The sequence below is a fragment of the Ochotona curzoniae genome, unplaced genomic scaffold, assembly GCF_017591425.1.
Source record: "Ochotona curzoniae isolate NIBS_2020 unplaced genomic scaffold, NIBS_Ocur_1.0 contig_2688, whole genome shotgun sequence".
In the NCBI taxonomy this organism is placed as follows: Eukaryota; Metazoa; Chordata; class Mammalia; order Lagomorpha; family Ochotonidae; genus Ochotona; species Ochotona curzoniae.
Window position 1 is genome coordinate 19,968,225 of NW_024465553.1, and position 23,621 is coordinate 19,991,845.

The following is a 23,621-nucleotide window of genomic DNA, read 5'->3' on the forward strand; positions in this document are numbered from 1 at the left end:
GAAAGTCGGCCTGTGCCCTTGCTGATGCTTGAGGACAAAGGAAGAATCTGCCCATTTGAATGGGTGCTTTGAGCCACTCTAAGCTCATCTCCACTCTTCAATTCAAATAAACTTTCTAGGCAGGAGGCTTGGGGATGGGACAGTTGCATCTCCTTGATGATGCTAGACCTCAGAGAAGTTTGGGGTTGGGAGCCTGTGAAGCCATTTGAAGGAAGAGGGCAGAGAGAATGTGGAAATTGAAACAACTTATCCCCTGCAACTGCAGATCTCTGGCTGCTGCTAGTGGAGTCTCTGGGGGGAGTTGTGCACATACAACCTGTGCTGCTGGCTCCTGGGTCCCTCAGCGACAGCCGAACTTTGCAGCACTGGAGCTCTGCAAGGAAGAACCGTCTGTAATTCACTTCCACTTGCTGAGGTTTCCTTGCAGTTTCTACTTGTAACTGGGATGAGGAATGCTAGGTTGGCTTTTCGCGTGTTTCCTGCCCCCATGAGCCCAGAGACTGAGCAATGCACAGTACTGGGTCTCAGCATTTTCCCCCTGGCCTGTCACTGCTCTGACCAATGGATTCCAGTCTGTTGTCGAGGAAGCCTGAGTGCTGCTATTCGTATGGAGAACACTGCCCAACCTCATCCATACTGTGCACAGCAGTCACTGCCCCACAGAACAGGTATGGAGAGGCAATTAAATAAAATGTAGTTGTCTGGGCTCTAACGTTAGAGACCTAGTTCAAATCCCAGCCATGCCATTTCAAGGGCACACGTCCTCTTGGTAGCTTATCTTTGTTCTCTTGTCCATCAAAAGGGCAGAATATCCACAGGGCAACTGCATGAAAAAAAATGAGATTGTACATGTAAAGGTCTGAAGATAGTGCATTTAATAAATCCTAACTATGAACATTATTGCATCTGTATATAGTTTAGTTTTGTACAATATTGTCTTTCACTAATCACACGAAAAATACATGAAAGTGCTTTGAAAAATTTTAAGCATCATATAAATCAAAGGTGTCATTGGTAATAATCTCATGTTAGTATCTCTCAACTTTTCCATTTCCTTGAAGACTGGGACTCGCATCCTATGTCCCACAGCGAATTGCACAATCACGGGCAAACAAAAAGCCCTCAGTAAATGTTGCTTGTTTAACTGAAGCAATATGGCATAGCATAAAGAGCATAGGTTTCAGGAGACTAGGCTGGGATAACATTAGTTTAAGGCAGGAGAGCCAGTCTGCAGTCACAATTTATTCAACAAATATTTGTTGAACACTTTCTACATGCGTGATATTGGGTCCAGATAACTTCATTTAAAAGAGGCTGTGCAGGTTTCCACAAAACCAAGCCTCTGGGCAGTCTCCATAATCCCAGCCTGCTCTTGAAAGCACAAAGGATGCAGTCAGCACTGCACGAGTGGCCAGATGCTTTGGGGGGACACCCCATCCTGCCTGGCTGTCCGTAGTTCTAATTGAGACTTGGAGGGAGGGACTCAAAGTGAGTTGTGGGCTGCCTCCAACAGACCAGACAGGGACTACTGTGTGTGGTTTTATTTCTATTTACACCTAGTTAGCCCACAGCTCAATCCTCTTGCCTAAACAGTGCGCTTCTCCCAGTAGCACACCCCTTCCTTCATCTTCATGGTTCACCCTGCTCCAACCCTTGGCCCACTTCACCCTGCCCATCTGCTGTCAGCTGCCTATTGGCAGGGCGTCATGGGAATGGTATGTGTGGTCACCAGAGGGCACCAAGAGTGGGCTTGGTGGCATGTGACTCCTCACAGTCTCGGATCTCCGAGACGGGGAGAAGAATGCATGAGCCAAGACAACAAGGGAGGGAGGGTGGCAGGGGCTGAAGTAAATAGGGGTGTGGGGGAATTCCAGTGCACAAATTCTTGGACTTTATGTTGGCTTAGCCAGCACTTCTGGTTTTGTCCCAACCCTGACTAGTTCAGTTGCCTTGAGATGCTCTGGTCTGTCGGGAAGCCGTAGAAGCGTCCAGGCCATGGGCTCTGTGCCTGCTGCCTTTGGAACGATGCACCTGTCAGGCTCCTCCTCTGTCAGATGCATTGGCCAAGGTCAGAGCCTCAGTGGGCATTCCCAGCCTGTGAGGTTCCTCTCTAGCTGTCCTGGCAGAAGTTGGGCCCCTGTTGGTCACTGGCTGAACTACTAAAGAAAAAGGTGTCTCCATTTCCTGGGGCACCCCACCAGATCCCACATGTGCTTTTCTTCTTTTCTTCACACTGAGTGTCAACGAAGAGTCAGGTGACAACAGGAGCTGGAAGAAGTGAGGACAGGAGGCTGGACCCAGGGAGGAACTCTCCACAAGCGGTGCCTGGACATCCCTGGTCACACGTGGGCACAGCTCTGGAGAAGGCTCCTGGTTACATGGCTTCTTTCTCTCTCTGGGAGCACCTGCTGAGCTTCATCTCCGTCAGCTGGATATACCGAATCACATTGGTGTCTGTGAGGAGAGAAACATACCTTAGGGAACAGCTGGTGAGGAAACTATTGCCTTTGCAGAGGATGACCAGGCTGGACCTGCAGGTCACAAGCTGGCCAGCCTCCCTCAGCCAAGGGCCCTTCTGCCAACCTGCTGTGGGGCTGAGAGGCATCAGTGCTGGCCTTCTTCCTACCTGCCCTTGGCCAATGTGGACGGGTCACAGTGACCCAGGGGACAGACAAGAGGGAGGGGAGGAGAGAATTACTCCCTCATTTCCATGTAGCAGTAAGCTCAGTGGTTTCTGAGTCAGCAGTCAGTGGAGACCACACTTGGAGTTGAACCTCAGGCAGGTTACCCACTTTTCTGAACCTATTTTTTCACCTGCAAGAAGTAACCTCCAGGGATTGGTGGTCTGGTGGTAGAATTCTTGCTTCTCACAAGAAACAACCACCATTTTCCAAGGCCTATTCTGAATCAGGGTTTGAACCTTTATCTCATGTACTACTCACTGTAATCCTGCAGGGGAGGCGGATCACCCTTGCTTTGGAAAAGAGTTGACTGGGACTCAGAGAGATGAAATTAGTTGCCCAAGGAATCACACAACCAATGATGTGTCTGACCCAAACCTGCTTCTCCTAGAGACAAGAATGCCCAAAATAGGTAGGTCTGAAAATGCTTAACACAATAGTCCATATTCGTTAGTTGGAGGTATTATTTTTTAATAGGAAAAGTTAAAAATGACTTTGCTTACTTTAGTCTTTATAAGCAGGGTGAGAAAAACCTCTGTCCACAAAATGGGCCAATTCCATTGCTGAAATTAGCAGCTAAATTAGAATTTAGCATGGTGGTCAAGATGCCATCTGGATTCGATTCCTGGCTCTGGCTCCTGAATCCAGTTTCTTGCCAATGTAGGCCCTGGAGTGGGGGGCAGCAGTGCTGGTTCAAGCAGTTGAGTTTCTGCCACCCACATAGGAGATCCAGATTTGAGCTCCCAGTTCCTGGCTGAAGCCTGAATGACACCTGATCTTGGCTATTTTGGACATTCAAGGGTGAACCTGCAGATAAAAGATTCTCTCCTTTTCAAATTCTCATTTTTCAAATTAAATTAAAGATATATTTGTACATTCTGTTTCACTAACCAGATGTGAGCTTCATAGGTAGAGACTGTCTTCCCATATATATCCCTGGTGTCAGACAGTGATCTTGGCATATGGTGCAAATTCAACATGCATTTATTAAATGAGACAGCTGGAAAGATAACACATCTGTCCCTTCTTTGAAAAGGACAGCTACCCAAGCTCTCTGGTGCCCAGATCCAGGTGATGGCAAGGACTGTGTGCTTGCCTCATTCTAGGACCTGGCATACCCTAATTTGACACTGTGTTTGTCTGCACCCAGACCAGCCAGCTATGAAAGTTGTCTGCCTCATGATAGTGCTCCAACAGCTCCACAGGGAGGTGGCAGGAAGCAAAGGGCCATTGCTGCCTTACCTGTTGGCTGTCTGGTCCTCGCTTCTCTCAGGTAGTAGAGTGCCTTGTCGTAATCTCCAAGGTGATAGAACGCCACACCAGACCGGTACAGGGCCTTGAAGTTCTCGCCTTCCTTCTTCAGGACCTTGAGGCAATACTCCTTGACTCGCTCATAGTTTACCAGTTCAGCCTGGAGCAGGCAGGCTATGGAAGAACGGAGGAAAAAGGAAATGCCAACCACACAAAAGCATTAGGCTCTGAACATCTCACCGGAGAACGCTGAGTGATGTCAGGTTCCCACTGGCATTTCTGCCATGGGGTTTTCATCTAATAACTCTAGGCTTCAGGACTTGTTTCCTCACCACCAGTTGATATGACCTTGAGCCAGTTATTAACCTTGTGCTATGGGTTATTTCCTCCCAACAAAAATTATGCTAAAGTTTTAAGCCCCCAAGGTCATGAGAATACAAACTGACTTGAAGGAAGGGTCTCAATGTTGATTTTTTCCCAGAGCCCTCAACACCCACCAATGCCTTGACCTTGTCATTCCCAGCCTACAGAACTGTGAGCCCAGGCTTTTAAGCCACAGCTTGTGGCACATGATTAAAGCAACCCTGGGTATCAGCTACCAGAGGCAAAATAACAATGCCACTTGATTATTTATGGCGCATTTACCTCCTATTGATGCTTATTCAATGTATTACCTAAAGGAATTCCCAGAACACTTTGATGGAGGTACTGTTATTCTTCCCATCTCACACATGAGGGAGCTGACGCCCACAGAGTTTTCAAAATTTCTCACAGTCATGCAACATGAAAAAGGTAAGGATGAAACAGAAACCAAAATTGTCCAGCTCTGAATCCAGATGCTTCCTTATCAAGTTGCTGGGGGAATTATACAACCATGGCCATAAAGTGCATAACAGAGAGCTTGGCACACAGACAGTACAAAGCTAGTTCACATTCTTATCATTCCTTTCAGTCCTGTCCCAGTGGCACCTGCCTTGGGCTCCTGGCAACCTCCTTTTCATGCATCTCTGGCTTCTGGTGGGGGAATAAGCCGCTTGCACAGGCATGCCTCTGCACAGAGACTGCATCTGGAGCAAGAGGATGTGGAGGCACAGGGTGCCCATGGTGTGGACCTCTCCCTAGTCCATGAATAGCCATCCTTGATGAGCCATCTCCCTCCCTTCCTCACTCTTCCTTCCCCTCCTTCTGTCTTTGGTGAAAGCTTTCTTTCAGCAGCTCTGAGCCACAGGTGAAGGGCCACAGTTAACAATGGCCTTGGAGGGTTGTTGAACCATTAGAAAGTAACCAGAAATGTGTGCCATGAGCACCTTACATGATCCCAGCCCTGCCAAACCACCTCTGTTTTCCATTCAGTAACTCAACTATTTGCTTTTAAAAGTATTTACTTTTGGGAGCTGGCATCATGGTGTAGTGTGCTAAACCTCAACCTGTAGTACCAGCATTCTATATAGGCACTGGTTTGAGTCCAGGCAGCTCCACTTCTGATCTAGCTCCCTGCAAATGGCCTGGAAGGTTAGAGGAGGGTTCAGGTCCTTGATCCTCTGTACCCATGGAAGAGACTGGGAAGACGCGCCTAGCTCCTGGTTTCGGACCTGTTCAGCTCTGGCCATTGTGGCCGTTTAGGGAGTGAACTAGTGAATGAAAGCTGTATCTCTCTCATCATCCATCTATTAGTTCATCTCCTAGATACCCCCAACAGCAGGAGCTGTGCCAAGCCAAAGCCAGGAGCCAGGACTCCAGCCACCTCTTGTGGATAGTAGGAACTCAAGCATTTGAGCCAGTATTTGTAGACATCCGTGTTTGTAGTCACAGGAAGCTAGAACCAGGCATAGAGTTGGGACTGGAATTCAGGCATTCTGGTATGGGAGGCAGTTGCCCCAGCTGCACCAAGCACACTCTCTAGTCACCAACATGTTCAGTTGTTGACGGGGACTGTGAGGTATGCAATACTCTGGGGGATTATTATTATTTTCTAAAACATACCATGTCTACTTTTTATTAAGATTTATTTATTTTTATTGGAAAGTCAAATTTACAGAGAGAAGGAGAAACAGAAAGATCTTCCACCTGCTGGTTCACTCCCCAAGTAGCCACAATGCCCAAAGCTGAACTGATCCGAAGCCAGGAGCCAAGAGCTTCTTTCGGTTCTCCCATGCGGGTGCAGGGTTCCAAGGGTTTGGGCTGTCCTCTGCTCCTTTCCCAGGCTACAAGTAGAGCAATAGAAAGGAAGTGCATGCAGCCCAGGAGATGAACCAGTGCCCATATGGGATCCTGGCACACGCAAGGTGAGGATTTCAGCCACTAGGCTACTGTGCTGGGCCCTGCCTACTTTTCCAAAGTTGATCAAAACAGAGACTTCGGTAAAACTGCTGCTTCCTGCAAAGACGGTGCTGAGTAGGCAGAAAGCTGACACTACAGTCCTTCTTGCCCAGATTTTCTTACCATGGAGAGTTCCCTTGGGATAGTCACTACTTTTTAAAATTAAAAAAAAAATTTAAATTTCAGAGGCATGGGAGGGAAAGAGAGAAAGAGAGTGAGAGAGAGCCAGAGAGAGAGAGAGAGAGAGAATGCTCGCATTTGCTGGCTCACTCTCCAAATGTCTGCAACGGCCCAGACTGATGCTGGGGAGCTGGGAAGTCAGTTCAGGTTTCCCATATGAGTAACGGGAACGGCTGCTTCCTACAGCAGCACTGGCAGGAGCTGGTGCTAGCAGTCAAACCCAACCCCTCAGATGTGGGATGTGGGCATTTTAATCACTAGGCTAAATATCTGCCCTCAGACTGATTTGAATCTAAGAGGTCTACATTCAGTTCTCAGCTCTTTAATAACTTCATAAGCAGCACGCCTGCCAAGCTGCTTAAGGGAGACCAGGCCTTTCCTTGTGTGCATCGGGCAAGAATCTCATCTTTCTGCAAGCCGAGGAGGAGGTAAACATAGACTCTCAAGCTTACAGGTATGAGAAGCAGGAAGTGAAAGAGAATCAGCCCAGAGCTAGAAACTGACCTGTCAGGTTTCACCAGCTGCAGAGCAGAAGGCAAACCAGTGGACAGAAGCCATGGGCTGTTTGCTCAGGACCACAGTCGGACTGTGCACTGGGGGTCCTTCCCATGAGCTGATGCCCCAAGCATTAGCTTCCCACTTCTCCCTCAGCTGTGGAGTCTCAGGCCTTGCCCACCTGCCCACCCCAGGCTGCTGTAGCCGGTGCCATTTCAGCTCTGTATACGTGGTTGCTGGACATCCTGGATGCTACCAGCGTGGCCTTTGCTCTGAGGTCTGCCCGCAGAGTGAAAGGATTTCCTGTCTGTGGCCTCCACATGCCCAAGATGACATCCTTCCTAAACAGGCAGCCCCTCTTCCCCACCCCCAGACCCTCCACCTTCCAACAGACATCTCTGTTGGCTGACCCTGGCTGGCCAGGAAATGGATCTTTCCCAAGCAGCTTTTGAGTGCTTCTAGAAGGGAAAGAAGAAGCAAAGAGGCTTGGAGACGGCGAAGCCTTGCTTCCTACCACCCTACCACTGCAGCCTCCTAGAGGGTAGAAGGCCAGAGCTTCTACCTGGAGGGTACTGCAACCAGGCTGCTTCCACCTGCTGACACCACAGGCAGGATACAGGGAGGCTGGGAAATGGGCTGCCATTCCAAGCAAGGCTGGCTCCAAGAGGTGGAATCCAGATAAGAAGGAGGGTGCCAGGGCTCTGGGAGTGGCAGGAGTGAGTGTGGAGGCTGCTCTCACCTACAAGTGTGCTTTAGGCACCTCTCTGCTGTGGACGGAAAGCTGTTAGGATATACAGTAAGCCCAGGACAGAGGTAAATTGGAATGTTTGGAGGTGCATTCTAGAGCTGCAGAAGTTAAGAAGAGAACAAGGGGCAAGCACTTGACCTCTCTGTTAAAATATCCACATCCTATATTGAAGTGTCTGGGTTCGAATCCCAAGTCTGCTCCCAGTTCCTGCTTCCTCCTACACTGTGACAGCAGCAATGATCCACCCAGAGACCTGTACTGAGTTCCAAGCTTTGGCTTTGGCTTGGTGCCTCCCAGCTGTTACAGGCATCTGGGGGAAGGAACCAGTGGATGGAAGCTCTGCCTTTCTCTCTGCATGCCAAAATAAATAAATAAAAATAATTTTTAAAGGGGTGGGGATTGTCTGGCTGCCTCCCTGTGGTTGCCTTTCTGTCCCTGTGGTCATTCACCAGGGCCTGGTGCCACATGGCCCCTTGGAACAAGTGTCATGGCTCTGCAGCGTTCCCTTCTTACAGTTATTGATCCATTACCCAGAGACAGAGCGGGCACTAAGCATTTCACATCCTCTGTCTTTTCGTCTTCACAACAAGACTAGGAAACAAGTTCTATTTTTATGCTTCTTTCATGGATGATGAAACTGAATTGCAAAGAAACTAAGCAACTTGATGAAGGTCACTCAAGTAGAACGTGGTGGAATTAGGCTATGACTCCACTTCTTTAATATTTACTTATTTATCTGGAAGGCAGAAAGACAGAGAGATGGAAACAAAGAGACCTCTCAGCTGCTGGTTCACTTTCCACATGCCTGCTGTGTCAGGGCTGGGCTATGCTGAAGCCAGTAGCATAGAACCCAAGTATTTGAGCCACCACTGCTGCCTCCCAGGGTGTGCATTAACAGGAAGGTGAAGTTGGAAGCAGAGAAGGCATGGAGGCAGGGAGAGACAGGAGGAGAGCTCAGATCTTACCTGAGCTATCACAGGGAGCCTCCTCTAAGAAGGGGGCACTTAGCTGAGATCTGAAGATCACGTGATTCTTGGCCTGAACACCCACACTCTGGGCTGGACAGGTTTCATTATGGGAGGATGTTCTGTGCAATGCAGATGTTCTCACCTCCCTAGATGCCAGTGCTGTCAGCCAAAGCCCTTCTGGACATTGCCAAGTGTCTGCTGGGGGAAGAGGTGAGATCAGCCCTGTCTGAGAGCCCCTGTTGCAGTGAATCAGAGAAAAAGCTTTCTAGGCAGATCTGAGAGACAAAGAGTGAGCGGGCATGCGTGGCTTATCTGGGGAACCCTGAGCCAGGGTGGAGCAAAGGGAGCTGGAAGGGAATGGTGAAAGAAGGAAAAAGCTGGAGAGGCAAGAAACCAGGGCACACAATGCCTTCTTGTCTGAGACAAGGATGGCCTGGCAGGGAGGGGGCGGCAATGACAAGTGGCCCAGAATGGAGCTGACATGCAGGAGCAGACTGACGGAAGTGGCATCCAGCAGGTGGAATTGACCAGGCTTAGAGGACCTCGAAATCTTTCCCTCTGCTCGGCACAGTCCTGAGGTCACAGCCCTTTCTTTGTCCATTACGAAAACTGAGTTCCCTTTCTGGGTCTCCATTTTGCATCAGGGAAATAAAAGGACCTTGCAGCCCAACAAATAATCACTATTACTTCAGCTCTGACAGTTCTGGATACAAACGTCAGTCACTTAACAGGAAGGCAGCATAGTGGGGCCAGCGTTTGGCACAGTGGTGATGTCCCTTTGGAATGCCTACAACCCATGATCAGAGTGCCCAGGTTGGAATCACGGCTCAATTTTGGCTTCCTGCTAATGTGCACCCTTGGCAGGCAGCAATGAAGGCTCAAGGAGCTGGGAACCTGCTGCCCTATTAATCTGTTGTGGATGACATCACAATGGGAAGAGGGGAATTTTTGGTGGGGGCGGGTATAACTTACATGGGGTTGTGGTCTTCCCCTGATAAGGCACAGGAATGGACTCTTCCCTGAAGCCAACAGACTTTCCCACCCATCAGTCATCCTTAGCAGGAGCTATAGAGTCAGGAAGGCAGGCACTGGATGGGCTGGAGAGGGGGTTTGGCCCAGATTCTGAATCTACATAGTTCTGAATCCCGCGGGCCAGTAGCTACCAAAATCTGTGAATGTCCAAATTCATCCCATAAAAGGGCAGAGCATTTGCATATAACCTACACCCACCTTCCTGCGCATTTTAAAACCAGGAGGTGGAGTGGGGTGGGGGGGAGGTGAGCAAGTGTTTTGTTTTTTTGTTTGTTTTCTGCCAAGGGCCATCTGGATATTCACAGCATCATGTGCAGGCCATACAAAATTCTTAACTTAAAAATTAGCTTGCTGGGCTTGGCGCAGTAGCCTAGTAGCTAAAAGTCCTACACTTGCATGTGCTAGGATCCCACATGAGTGCCGGTTCATGTCCCAGCAGCTCCACTTACCTTCCAGCTCCCTGCTTGTGGCCTGGGAAAGCAATTGAGGCTGGCACAAAGCCTTGGGACCCTGCATCTGTGTGGGAGACTGGGAAGAAGCTCCTGGTTCTTGGCTTTGGATTGGCTTTGTTGCAGCCACTTGGGGAATGAATCAGTGAACAGATCTTTCTGTCTCTCCTTCTCTCTGTAAATCTACCTTTCTAATAACAATAAATGAAAATTTTTAATTAGCCTGCTGTAGATTTATTGAATTTTGAGTCTCGCCTGTGGTTGCCTTGGCAGCAACATACCAAATGATTTCACTGGCTTTATACAGCCTGGGGACTGGACATTCCCTATGCTTTGGCTTTAAATTATCTCTAGATGACTGATAAATACAAGTAATAGTTTACTATACAAGTTTAGGGAATAATGACAAGTAACAATATCTCTCTGTATTCAGTGCAGACACCGCCATCTCCGGCCTAATTATGTTTCCTTTAAATTTTTTTTAAAAATTTCTTTTTTAATATTGTTTACTTAATTGAGAGGAATACGCCCATCTGGGCCTCTGATTAAGGTGGGGAGGGTTGGGTGTGGATGGAGGAAGGTGGGTGAAACCAACGTTTCATTTTATTTTTCTCCTGTGGCCTCACTACATCTTTCTTTATTTTTTTCTTTTTTTTTTTTTCCCATTGGAAAGGCAGATATACAGAGAGGAGAGACAGAGAGGAAGATCTTCCATCCGATGATTCACTCCCCAGGCGGCCGCAACAGCTGGAGCTGGGCCGTCCACAACTGCTTTCCAGGGCCACAGGCAGGGAGCTGGATGGGAAGTGGGGCTGCCGGGATTAGAACCGGTGCCCATATGGGAACCCCGGGCGTGCAAGGCGAGGACCTTAACCACTGCGCCATCGCGCCGGGCCCCTCACTACACCTTTCACACGCAGCCGGTTGAATCCCTGGATGCGGGACCCATGTATACGGTGAGACAACTGCCTTGGATTTAAAGGAACAGTCTCATGATGGGAGAGACATCCTCAGTGAACTCATGACGGTGAGGCCGGCATCCCAGATAACTATCTCTAGAAACCTTTGCAAGAAAACTTACAAATCTTGACATGTGGAGGCATCTGAAATGTCCGAATAAACACTGCAGTGAAGAAGTAAAATAAACTGCCTTCCCTTCATGGGAGGGAGTGCTAGAAGAGAAGCAGTATTCCTTGGACAGTACACAGTGATGGCCATAGTGGCCAGTGCGATTTCTACAAGAAAGGCAAGTGTCAAGGGTAAGGACTGGGGCTGTCAATCTCCACTCGCCTCTCCCATGTGGAGAGTCCTCCAGCACTGCGTATCTCGGGTGGCTGCACTATGACCTTGTGAAAAGAGCAGTTAGACTTTCTTAGCTCCGCAAAGGGGTCAGAAAAAAGACTCAGCAACTTCAAGGGCTCCTAGCACATTCACATACACTGAGAAGCTCCTAGACATGAAGTTTCCCAAGGCAACCACGCTGAAACCTCAGGCCAAGGCCCGTCTGGCTCTCCCAGCCCTGGCACCTGCTTTGTTTTTATTTTTACTGGTGCACACAGGGCATAGTGACTGCCTGGGCAAAATGCCACTGCTGGCATGAGAGGAATGGAAACCAGGTGAGAGGGAGAACAAGTTGATGTAGTCATTGCCTTCTTCTTGTGGCTGACTCACGCTGTTTGCCCTGGTCAGCGAAACAGAAGGAGAGCAGAGGCTAGACGGGTAGCAAGGAAAGGCTCATCGAGGGCTGGCACTGAGTAAGATTCCTCCTGACGAGGTTGCTTTGCCCTTCTGAGTTGGAATGTGTCCTTGGGTCTTTTCCCCAAGATTTATTTATTTCATATGAAAGACAGGTTTTACAGAGAGAAGGGGAGACATAAAGGGAAAGTCTTCCATCTGCTGATTCACTCATCAAATGGCTTCAATGAACAGAACTGAGATGATCCAAAACTGGGAATCAGGAGCTTTCTCCAGGTCTCCCACCTGGGTCCAGGGTCCCTAGGTCCTGTGCCACCCTCCGCTGCTTTCCTAAGCCATTAGTAGGAAGTTGGATTGGAAGTGGAGCAGCTGGGACACAAACTGACACCCATATGGGATCCTGGCATCACAGGACAAAGGATTAGGCTGCTAGGCCATCACACTGGCCCCAGTGATGGGGTGTTAATAGAGGTCATAAAATTAATGTGAGGTCATTAGAATGGTCCCTAATCCAGTATATGACTGCTATTCTTATCCCCCCGCACCCCCAAAAAAGGAAATCTGGCAGCAGGTGTTTAGCCCAGCAGTAAAGGTTCCTGGGCTTGGTGTGATGGCTCAGTTGCTAAAATCCTTGCCTTGAACATGCTGGCATCTCATATGGGTGCCAGTTTGTGTCCTGGCTGTTCCATTTCCCATCCAGATCCCTGTATGCGGCTTGGGAAAAGCAGCAGAGGATGGTCCAAAGCCTTAGGATCCTGCATTCAGTGGGAGGCCTGGAAAAAGTTCTCAACTCCTGGCTTCAACTCAGCTTAGCTCTGGCCATTGTAGCCACTTGGGGAGTGAACCTGAGGATGGAAGATCTTTCCCTCTATCTCTCCTTCTCTCTATAGATCTGCCTTTCCAATAAAAATAAATCTTAAACACAAACAAACAAAACCACCTCATCCCACACTGGAGAACCTGGGTCTGATTCCTGGCTCCAGCTTCCTGCTTCCCTGTGCCCTGGGGCAGCTGTGACAGTTCATGCTATTGGGTTTCTGCCACCCACATGAGATCTAGATTGTGTGTCTAGCTTCAACCATGGCTCAGGGCTAGCCGTGATGGACATTTAAGGAGAGAAGCAGCAAATGAGAACTCTGTCCCTCTCTCCCTGCCACTAAAATAAACTTGTTGTTGTTGTTGTTGTTGTTAAGGAAAAACCTGGACACAAAGATAGACACATAGAAGAAAGATGATGTAAGGAGACATGGAAGAAGATGGTCACCAACAAGCCAAGGAAAGAGACTGGGAGCAGATGCTCCTGCACAGCCCCTGAAAGGACCAAAATCTGTTGAACTCTTGGTTTTAAACTTCTAGATCCCAAAATTGTGAACCAGTACACTGCTAGTATTTTAAGTCATTCCGTTTTTAGTAACGCATTGGACTTTGCTGGTTATTCCTTGGTGTGGTGGTCCAGAGAAGTGGCCGTCAATGCAAGATTGGGAAAATGTTTCCCCACTGTTTGCCAAATTGTTTCACATGCTTTCAGATGTATATTTTTCGAAGATTAATTTGTTTTTACTGAAAAGTCAGAGTCACAAAGAGAGAAGGAGAGAGAGATCTTTCATCTGCTGGTTACTCCCCAAAATGGTTGCAATTGCTAGAGTTGAGCCGATTCTCCCATGTGAATACAAGGGCTCAAGGACTTGAGCCATCCCCTGCTGCCTTTCCAGGCCATATGCAGGGAGCTGAATTGGGAGTGGAGCAGCTGGGACACAAAGTGGCACCCATATGGGATGCCAGCAATTGTAGGCAGAGAATTGATTAGTTTGCTGCAGCACTGTGCCAGCCCCTGCTTTCAAATTTATTTCAAGGAGCACTGGCCTAAGAGTAAAGGAACATCACAATTGGACAGAGGGATAGTGACCAGTATGGATCATAGACAAACCAACTGAGCAAAAACCTGTGCCCACCTGCCACTGTGCTGGCTGAAGACCAATGCTGTGCCTGGAGAGACAGCCCTGAGCTGGAACCCAAGCTCTCCTACTTTTAGTACAAGCCCTTTGGCATGTTCCTTAATCTGCCTGGGTCATTCTTCTGGAGTTAAATGAGGTAATAGGAAGTGGCCAGCCAGTTCAGGTGTTCCCAAGTTAGGTGACGAAAGAAGAGGTCCCCAGTGTGGATTTGCATGCCGCTGCCTGAAAACACTTTACTTTTCAGTATTGAAAATAGTAAAAATGAAGGGCATTATGGTTGCTACTGCCTATTCCCAGAAAAAGTCAGTGTTTCCTGGTGCCAGAACCTGGCAAAGGAGAGTGCCACAGATGGGTGTTTCCCCTAACATCACCCATGGGAGCTCAGTGAACACAGAAATTCTTGGACCCAGTTCTATGATGGATGCCCAAGAGCTGGGGTGGAGTCCTGCAGTAAGTTTCTGGTGGGTTCCACTGAGAAGGTACCTTATGGGCTAGTGGTTGAGGTATGCATTTCTTAAGAATCACTCGGTTGGTTAGACCATGAGAGCCTGGGATAGCTGAAGGAGCTCCCAAAACACCTACAACGGCAGCCAAGTGTCAGCAAGCCCCATTCCAGGGCCAGAAAGGGTGTGGACAAGCAATGGTCCTCAATCAACTTGAGACACTTGGGATATTTCTTTTCTTACTGATTTCAGATTTCTCACTGCACAACAGGTGTCCAGTCCCTGGAGATGGGAAGGGGCCAGCGGGAGGAGGAGGTTGTTATAGGAAGAGCCCAGGAGACTCTGGCCTCCCCACCTGTGGTCATTTATATCCATCCTCCCTGAGAGTCAGGGCATGTACCTTAGGAAGCACAAGCGAACTGTGACTCAATGTTCTCAACATTAATCTTGAAACCACGTAGATGGTAGACTCTAGAATTTTGCCATTTTTTTTTTCAGATGGGCAGAGGCCCAAGGAAACTGGGGCATTTGTTCAAGGTCACAGAGCTACTAGGTGTCAGAACTAGGATTTTGAGTCTAGGCCATCGGGCAACTGAGACTGTTGTAACCACTGCATATCCTAAGATGCTCACATGCCTCTAGTGATATTTCATTGTTTGTTTAGATCTGGAGAAGAGAGAGGGATGGAAGTGGGGAGAGAGGGAGTTGTCACTGTCCAAATATCTGTAACAGCCAGGGCTGGGCCAGGTGGAACATGAGAGCCTTGAACTCAACCCAGGTCTCCCACATAGGTGGCAGAGACCCAATTACTGAGCTTCATGACTGCTTCCCAGGGTGCACATAGCAGGAAGCTGGAGTCAGGAGCCAGAGCTAAGACTTGAACCTAGGCAATCCAAAGTGAGACATGAGTACCTTCACTGCCAGGCCACATGCCTGGCCCATATTTCTAATGATGTTTTAACCCTGTTCTTGTATTAGACACAATTTAAGTACAAGTTCTACTTCTTGTGTGGCTTAAATGTGAGAACTTAATGTTGTCAAACTGTGCTCACTTTCTTTGCACGCATTTTATATCTGGAAATTTCCTATATAACTTTCTGGAACCTTCTATCCAACTTGTTCATTTGTTTTGTAGAGAGAAAAAAAACCAAGTAAACAAAATCTAGTGCAGTTTCCACTGCTACTCTACTCTTCTTAAAGTTCTAAAACCACTCACTTGTTCATGTCACCAAGATTTATAGTCACTTCACTAGGGTTGATATGACACATTGCTGGTTTCTTCTAGAAATTACCTTTGCTTTATCTGGTATTTGCTAAACTACCTCCCAATTTTTTAGTTCAAATTTTAATTGAAGTGATTGTAGATTCTCAAGCAGTTTTTAAAATAAGGGCTTAGTTATTTTATTTGAAGGACAGAGTTAGAGAGAGAGAGAGAGAGATTCCATCTGCTGGTTCACTCCCCAAATGGCAATAATAGCCAGAGCTGGGCTTGTCTGAAGCTGGAGGCGGGCACTTCCTCTGTGTCTCCCATGTGGATGCAGGAGCCCAAGGCCCTGAGCCCTTCTTACACTGCTTTCTCAGCAGGGAGCTGGATTGGAAATGGAGCAGCCAGGACTTGAATTGGCATCCATATGAGATGCCAACACTGCAGGCAGAGGATTAGCATACCATGCCATTGTGCTGCCTCTCTCAATGCAGTTTTAACAAATAATGCAAAGAGATTCCCTGGACCCTTGTAAGACTATAGTACAACCGACTGACCGAGATCCTGACACTGAAACAATCCAGAAAGCTTATTCCACAAGCTCCTTTAGATTTCCCTAGCTCACTTGCACTCCTGTGTATTTATAGACCATGCTATCATGTATCAAGTTGCAGAGTAGTTCCATAACCATGAGAATCCTTCCTGCTGCTTTTTATAACTATATTCGCCTCTTTCCTGTGCCTCCATTTCCTCTTTCACCACAGAAAGCTGCTAATATGTTCTCCACTTCCCAAATCCTGTTATCTCAAAATAGTCTGTCCATGGCATCATAGAGTAGGAATATGTTTCTTGGAGCTTAAAAAAAAAAAACACACACACAACTCAGCTTAATTCCCTTGAGATGTATTCAAGTTGATACACACATCATAGCTCATTCCTTTTCCCTACTGAGTAGTATTCCTTGGTACCCATGCACATAGTTTCACCATTTATTTGTGGAAGGGCATCTAGACTACTTCTAGGTTTGTGTTAATACGGTTAAAGGGGACAGAACTATTCTCTACAGCTTTAATTTCTCCAGAATAAAGGCCCAAGAGTGCAATTCCTGAGTCCCAGGAGCAGACAGCAACCAAGCACAACGCTGTCTTTCATTAATTCATAAGTATCCTTTATTAAGAGAAGGGTTAATTCCCCATATTTGTAGCTTGTTAAGAAATGATTGCTTTTAATCATCTGAACGCTAAACATCCTGTCCAATTGTATTGCTTTCATAGAATGCATGCAGGAGTCTCTTTCTGATGAAGTCAGAGATACAGGGACAACCATCAAGTGGTTTAAGATTAAACTGTTTCTCATAGGTACATTCCCAAGTCAGAGGTGCCTCTCACAGCCATTACTAATGAAGTGCATCTTTTCCGCCCTCCCAGCCCTGCATCTCCTCAAATCCTCACCTATCAGATGAGCTGTGCTCAACAAAGGAGCAATAACTGGCTTATGTGTGGTATTTTATAATTTACCTTATCTTCACAAGGACTCTGGAAAGATGATATTAATATTTCTGCTTCTAGAAGCTGACTTGCCAGGCCCACTTAACTCGTAAAGAAAGAGCTAGTCCTATTGAACCTGAAGTACGATGTTGGTTGCATTCCAGCAGAGCAGGTGGCAAAGTGTGGAAACTTGGGCTGTCTGATCTCTCAGTCTTTGCCAAGTCTAAGGGAAGCAGGATGGCTGGTGCAAGGAGCTAGTTACTCTACAGGTGTCTGTGTCTGTGCTTCTATTGTACATCTGTTCATGTCAGCACAGGGGTTTTGCACCTGTCATCCGGAGTTCTCCTGTAACTGCCTCAGGAGTCATTTGAATTTATCTAGTGAGCTAAATTTTGTCTAATTCCATTCACATTAACTGCTGACTTTCACATTTCTAGTCTTGCACATGCTTGGACTAGATTCAAGCAAACATGGTCAAGGGGGTCCTTTTGGTTTTTTGGTTTTAATAGCACTGTTTTTGGACATGTTTACTTTTCAAACTTCCCAAGCTTCTCATTATTTTCCTAGATTCTAAATTCTTTCATGTGCATGCTTCCAGATTTGGGGCTTCTCCCAGAGCTGTTGTTTCCCATTCACCATTACTGTGTGGACTCGAAGGATAATCTTGGTAAATGCACTTAATAAAGATTCACTCATCATAAGGAATAAATGGGAAGCATTAAGAAATGCTGACATCCTCAAGGACCTCACATTCGTATTCACCCTCTGTGGGCAACTAAGTCTGGATATCCAAGGTTTCCTCAGCCATGGATTCTACCAACCATAGATTGGAAACATTTGTTTAAATTGTGCCTGTTCTGAATATGGTATAGGCTTTGACTTTAGCTATCAGTCCCTAAACAATATGGTACAACAACCATGTACATGGAATTTACATTGCGTTAGTATTGTAAGTAATTGAGAGATGATTCAGAGTATATGGGGCGTATGTGTAGGTTCTATGTAAATACTATGGCATTTTCTGTAAGACACTAGAGCATCTGTGGACTTTGGCATCTTCTATGGACACTGAGGGATGACTGCAGAGCTGTCCCAGTGCTGAGTGACAGAGCTAAGGTGGAAAGCCAGTCTAAAATCATAAAACCTAAAGGTTTACACTGACAGTCCTCAAAAGAATGCTGGAATCTGTCCATGAGATTTGTCATGCCGAAGCCTGAGGTTGAATCGGCTCTTTTACGCTCATCACATGCCACGGTTCATGGGAAAATGCACCAATCCAGTGCTATGGTGCACACCTTCATGGCATCGCCTCCTTAGCCTCCAGCTTTCACTCTTGACTTGTCGTGTTAGACACAGAGGAAGACGGCAGTAGTGAGAAGCGAGTGGGAAAGGACTCTGGAGTTTGCTCGTGTCTTCGTTAACACTCCTTCCATAGTTTGGAAGTGGGACTTGGAAGGACCAATCTGAACTCCATTCAGAAAAAAAAAAAAAAAACCCCACTGCCTGATACTATCTTTTCTTTGTCACTTCTGGCTAGGTACACATTGTTGCCCACAGAAAGGAACCCGGAGTCTCCCGGGGATGCAGGGGTAGAGGGACCTGAGCCCCGCAGGGCTGGAGGAACTCAGGAGCCAGAGTTCTACCCTGCTCCATTCTGGACTTACAAGAAGGTCTCGTCCATTTCAGTCACCTCTTGACATATCCCTCTGCAACCCCATCTCTGTGGATCCTATTACATTTTATATCATCCTTCCATTGCCTCATCAGATATGTCTGAGGATGAGTTAGTAACAGACATGTGAATACTTCCATGGCCTGTGTGTGGCAGCACTGTGTGTCGTAGCAAGTGATTAGAAGTAACCTAAATATCCAACAGTAGGAGATTGGTAAACAAATGTGATATTGGTGCAGAGAAAGGTACACAATTGTAATCACCACACTATACAAAAGGACCCAATGATACCCATAATAGTCTTTAGTGTATTTTTAGAAGTTATTTTCATCTAGTTGAAAGAAGAGAAAGAGGGAGAGAGTGTTTTCATTTGCTGGCTCATTCCCCAAATACCAGCAACAGTCAAGGCTGGGCCAAGCCAGAGCTGAGAGCCTAGAACTGGGTCTCCCTTGTGGATGGCGGGGCCTAGGCGCTTGGGCTACAATCTTCCAGATTGCACTGTCAGGAAGCAGGAATGGAACAGGAAGGACATGGACTTGAACCAGTGCTCTGATATGCAGGCATTACAAGCAGTAGCCTAACCGGTCACAATAATGTTTCAGTGGAAAATATTGTCAGAAAGAATGAAGGCTGCAGAAGTTAGTGTACTATACTTGAATGTTGTGCAAAACATGTGTGTGTGTGTGTGTGTGTGTGTGTGTGTGTGTGTGTGCGCGCATGCCAGAATGAAGAATTTGGAATAGCTGGTGTTATGGGTTGTATATGGTTCAAATATGGATGCAATAGTTTTATATTGGAAGCTTGGTCCTCGGGATGGCAGTAGATGTTTGGAGGAGGGGGACCTATAAGAGTTGAGAGAACATTGGGTGTGCTGTCCTCAGGAGGGATTAAGGTAGTTCTCTACCTATTAATAGGGGCACTGTCTCGGGGAGGGAGATTGGGGTTGTGAAAAGACCAGGGCAGTTTAGTGGTGGAGCACCTGCTAGGGAGGTGGTTGTGGAAGGTCCATGGTACATCTCCTGGTGCTCTCACTCCCAGGATCCAGCCAGAGGTTTTCTTCCCGTATTAAGAAGCAATTGCAGTGAACTGGCAATGGCGTGATGCACAACAAGGTGACAGTGTAGGTACCAGGCAGCCAGACTCACAGCTTCTCCTCCTACGAAATCTCCTCCCCGCCAGTCAGCTTGTGTCTTTGTTCAGCTCTCCAGGGATCCCCAGGAATCACCTGTGAGTCTTCTTTTCCTGTCTACTCTTCAACCCCCGCAGATCTCCTGTCTGACTCTGAGCTCGTCCGAGCAGTGGGGGAGTCTGTCCGACGTTCCTTTCCCTTACAGTTCAGTTCAAAGAAAGGATCAGGGGAATTGTGGAGCAGAGTAGAACAAGCAGCTGAAATAGGTGACATCTGAGCCTTATTTGCTGGCACAGCCTCAGGCTGGAGAAGGTGACTGGCTGGAACTCAGCATTCTCTAAGTGTTTGTGCACTGATTTGATTCCTGAGCAGCTGGAAGGGGCAGGGGTCCTGACCCAAGGGTCCCTGGTCCTTACAGAGTCCGAGTACCCAGCAGGGGGAGCCTCCTGGGCTACCTGATCACTCAGCCCCCCTGACCTTTGGAATGTGCTAGGTAGGACATACCCACACCAAAGGCTGTGGGTTGATCCCTTGTTCACCTCCCCTGATCTGTGGCCGCTCAAGGGGAATAAAACGCCTCTGAATCTTCTTTCGTCTTCTTCTGTTTGCTCCTCTGGTTCCTCCAACAGTTTCTTTGTGACCTTTCCCCTTCCTTCCTACCCTTCCTTCTGCCTATGCCTACCTTGGAGTATGAGTTGGATTTGCACCTCACCATCTTTCAGTGAGCACCTGCTTTATGCCAGGCACTGTTCTGGGCCTGGGTACACAGATCATTTGGTCTAGTCCCCATCCCACTTCCGTGTAGTACCTGTCATTTCTCCCACCCTGTCACCAACAGAAAGGCTCCCCACCAAGGTTCATGGAGGAGTGTAAGGGGAAGCCAGGACTCAAACTCACGCACATTGAGCACAGATCTCTACGTTTTGCCATCGTGCTCCCTGGGTTTTCTGGGGTTGTCTTGTCTTTTGTGTTCACCCTCGTCCTTGCATCCTGTGTGGCGCACAGTGCGGCAATGCAGCTCTTTGTGCATAAGTAGCAGAGAAGAGGCTGTTCCAGTTCTCAAGGGTCCTGTGAGCCTCATGACGTAAGGGTGCAAGCCATTTGGGAGAGGAGTTCAGTACCAACTCAGCATGACTGATATACCCAGAGTCATCTATTCTAGTACTCAGAGCTGGCCCAGACACCCCAAACCAGGCCTTGGGCCAAGGGCAGCAACTTCCAAAGATGCTGTAACTTGGCCAGCAGCTGTTCCTTGAACCTCTTGCCTTTGTCAGTCTATTTCTGAAAAGCCTGTTTTTCCCCCCTTATCCCTTTGCCATCAGTGCTTCCTGGCCTAATGGAGCCAGAACTGCCAGGTTCTCATGGTAGATGACTCCTTTGCCAGAATCACGGGATTTTGAAACAACGGGCAAGATACAGCAGCAACAGGAAAGCTTTCATAGCATCGATTCAATCTCAGGGTCCAGAGAAGATACTCATTGGCTTCAGCCCTTACAAACATTTCTTTAAAATTTATTTATTTATTTATATTGGAAAAGCAGATGTGCAGAGAGAAGGAGAGACAGAGAGAAAGATCTTCCATCTGCTAGTTCACTCCCCAAGTGGCCACGATAGCTGGAGCTAAGCAAATCCAAAGCTAGAGCTTCCGGGTCTCCCACACAGGTGCAGGGTTCCAAGGCTTTGGATCATCCTCTACTGCTTTCCCAGGCTACAAGCAGGGAGCTGGATGGGAAGTACAGCAGCTGGGATACGGACGGGAGTGCATATGGGATCCCAGGTGCATATGTGGTAAGGATTTAGTCACTAGGCCATTGTGCCAGGGTCCCCCTACAAACATTTCTCTCAGAAACCTCATGTTGGACTCCAGCATCCCAGGAGGCTATGCGCTTTGATTTTCCCCTTTCATTTGCAAGAGTCTTAATACTTAGTTGCCAGCACCTACAAGGGTCCGTCAAACATTTTGTGAAAAATGGAATTGGAAGGTGTGTCTAGAGTGGGTGTCTGCCATAGCAGTTAGTGCTCCTTGGGTTCTAATTCTAGCTTCTGTTCCAACTCTTGCTTCCTACTCACGTGCACCCTGAGACACAACAGGTGATGGCCCAAGTGACTGGCTCCTTGCCGTGCATTAGGGAGCTCTGCACTGAGTTTTCAGCTCCTGGCTTTGGCTTCACCCAACCCCAGCCATGGTGGGTATCTGAGAAGTGCGCTAATAGATGAGGTTCTGGAGGGAACTACAGATCTCTGTCTCTCTGCCTTCAAACAAATCACATAAATATCTTGAAATGTTAAATAATGTTAAAATTATTCTTTTTTTTTTTTTAAGATATGTGTTTTGGTACCAAAAAAAAAAAAAAAAGTACAATTCATCCATAGAGGTTTCCACAAAGTTCATGGAAAATGCACATCATTGAAAAACTAAGCAGGATGCAAATTTTTTTTCACTAAAATCGACTTAGTTTTGAAATCCATTTTCTATGAGCTTTTGGAAGCACCCCTGCACCACGGAACTGGAGTAAAAGAGGACTTGTCTCCTGTTTCCTTGTCTCTGGCTGTTCCCAGAGAGAGGTGTGAAGGCAGAGAGCAGGGCTGCAGCTCCACACTTCGGAAAGCAGGTTTGCAGGACATCTGAGCTAGTGTGCCATGTTTATATTTGGGGAAACTGAGGCTCAGAGTCTTGCTCCAGGTCACAGGGCAAGTTAGCGCCAGAATCTGGACTCATGTCCTGGTCCCCACGACCTTCACGCCATGGTTGAAGACAGTGGGTTCAAGATTTCCTAGACCCAGAGCCACAAGAATTCCAGACGCTGGACGCTCTACCGTCCAAGTCCTCAACATGAGGAACACGTGGCTGAAGTCTAGGTCCATTTTCTAGGACAAATTGTGATCCACTCTCTCCCTTGCCTCACCACAGTCACACAATTGCTAAGTGTGACAGCATCCACAGGTCCTTTCCTAGGAGAGTCTCACACTGCCAGGATCTAGCTCTGTATGGACACTGCAGTAGGTGACACAGTCTGAAATCCTAGAAACTAAAAATGCCCACTGCACTCTTTAAGGAGTACTGAAGGAGTGGCGCCATGGCTCAACAGTCTAGTATTCCTCCTTCAAGCACCAGCATCCCATACAGGCGCCAGTTCGTATCCTGACTGCCCCATTTCCCATCCAGCTCCCTGCTTTTAGCCTGGGAAAGCAGTAGAGGATGACCCAAAGCTCTGGGACCCTATACCCATGTGGGAGACCTGGAATGAGCTCCTGGCTTTGGATTTGCTCAGATATGGCTGTTGTGGTTATTTGGAGAGTAAATCAGTGGATGGAAGTTCTTTCTGCCTCTCCTTCTCTCTGTAAATCTGCCTTTCAAATAAAATTTTAAAAAAAATTTAAAGGAATTCTGGACTCTGCTCCAAAGAGTTGTAACGTTAAAGCCTGGGAAAGTCACGAATCGGGGACAATCGTCTCATGAAACACCAAGAGAAGAAGTGTGGTTTGGCGTCACTTTGCTTGACATCTTGAGTCTCACTGTTTGGTAACAACAGTGAAGGCAGAGGGCATACCCAGCATGACATGAATAAGTGTGCTTCTACTAGGAAGTCAAATTTTCTCCAGGAAAATAAAAAGAAAACAAAATGTATCCATAATCCCTTCACACAGATAACCAATGCCATCATTTTGTTCCCAAGAACAGAAGAAATCTAAAGTTAAAAAGTCCAAGGTTGCAGAAAGATTTGCTCCCTTTCCCTAATTCCTTGCCCAACCTTTTTCTTTTTCCTTCCCAAAGGTAATCATTAACTGTTTTACTGGTATGATTTCAGATAAGCTTGAACCAGAATGTATGTTTGTTCTGTTTTCAAACTTCACACACAGGAAGTCATGTCACTGTTCCACTGTCTGCCTTCTATGACAATGCGTTTTGAAC

General features: G+C 47.3%; 1 protein-coding gene across 1 annotated transcript in view; it reads right to left on the bottom strand.

Moving 5' to 3' along the window:
• Window positions 1-2,169: 2,169 nt before the first annotated feature.
• TTC9 (tetratricopeptide repeat domain 9) overlaps window positions 2,170-23,621 on the bottom strand; it is a 30,018-nt gene continuing 8,566 nt past the window's right edge. Inside the window, exons 2-3 of the mRNA XM_040975616.1 lie at window positions 3,924-4,106; window positions 2,170-2,454 (exon numbers count right to left, since the gene is read on the bottom strand). Coding sequence (XP_040831550.1) covers window positions 2,375-2,454; window positions 3,924-4,106 — 263 coding nt within the window. The 3' untranslated portion in view covers window positions 2,170-2,374. The remainder of the gene's footprint in view (window positions 2,455-3,923; window positions 4,107-23,621) is intronic.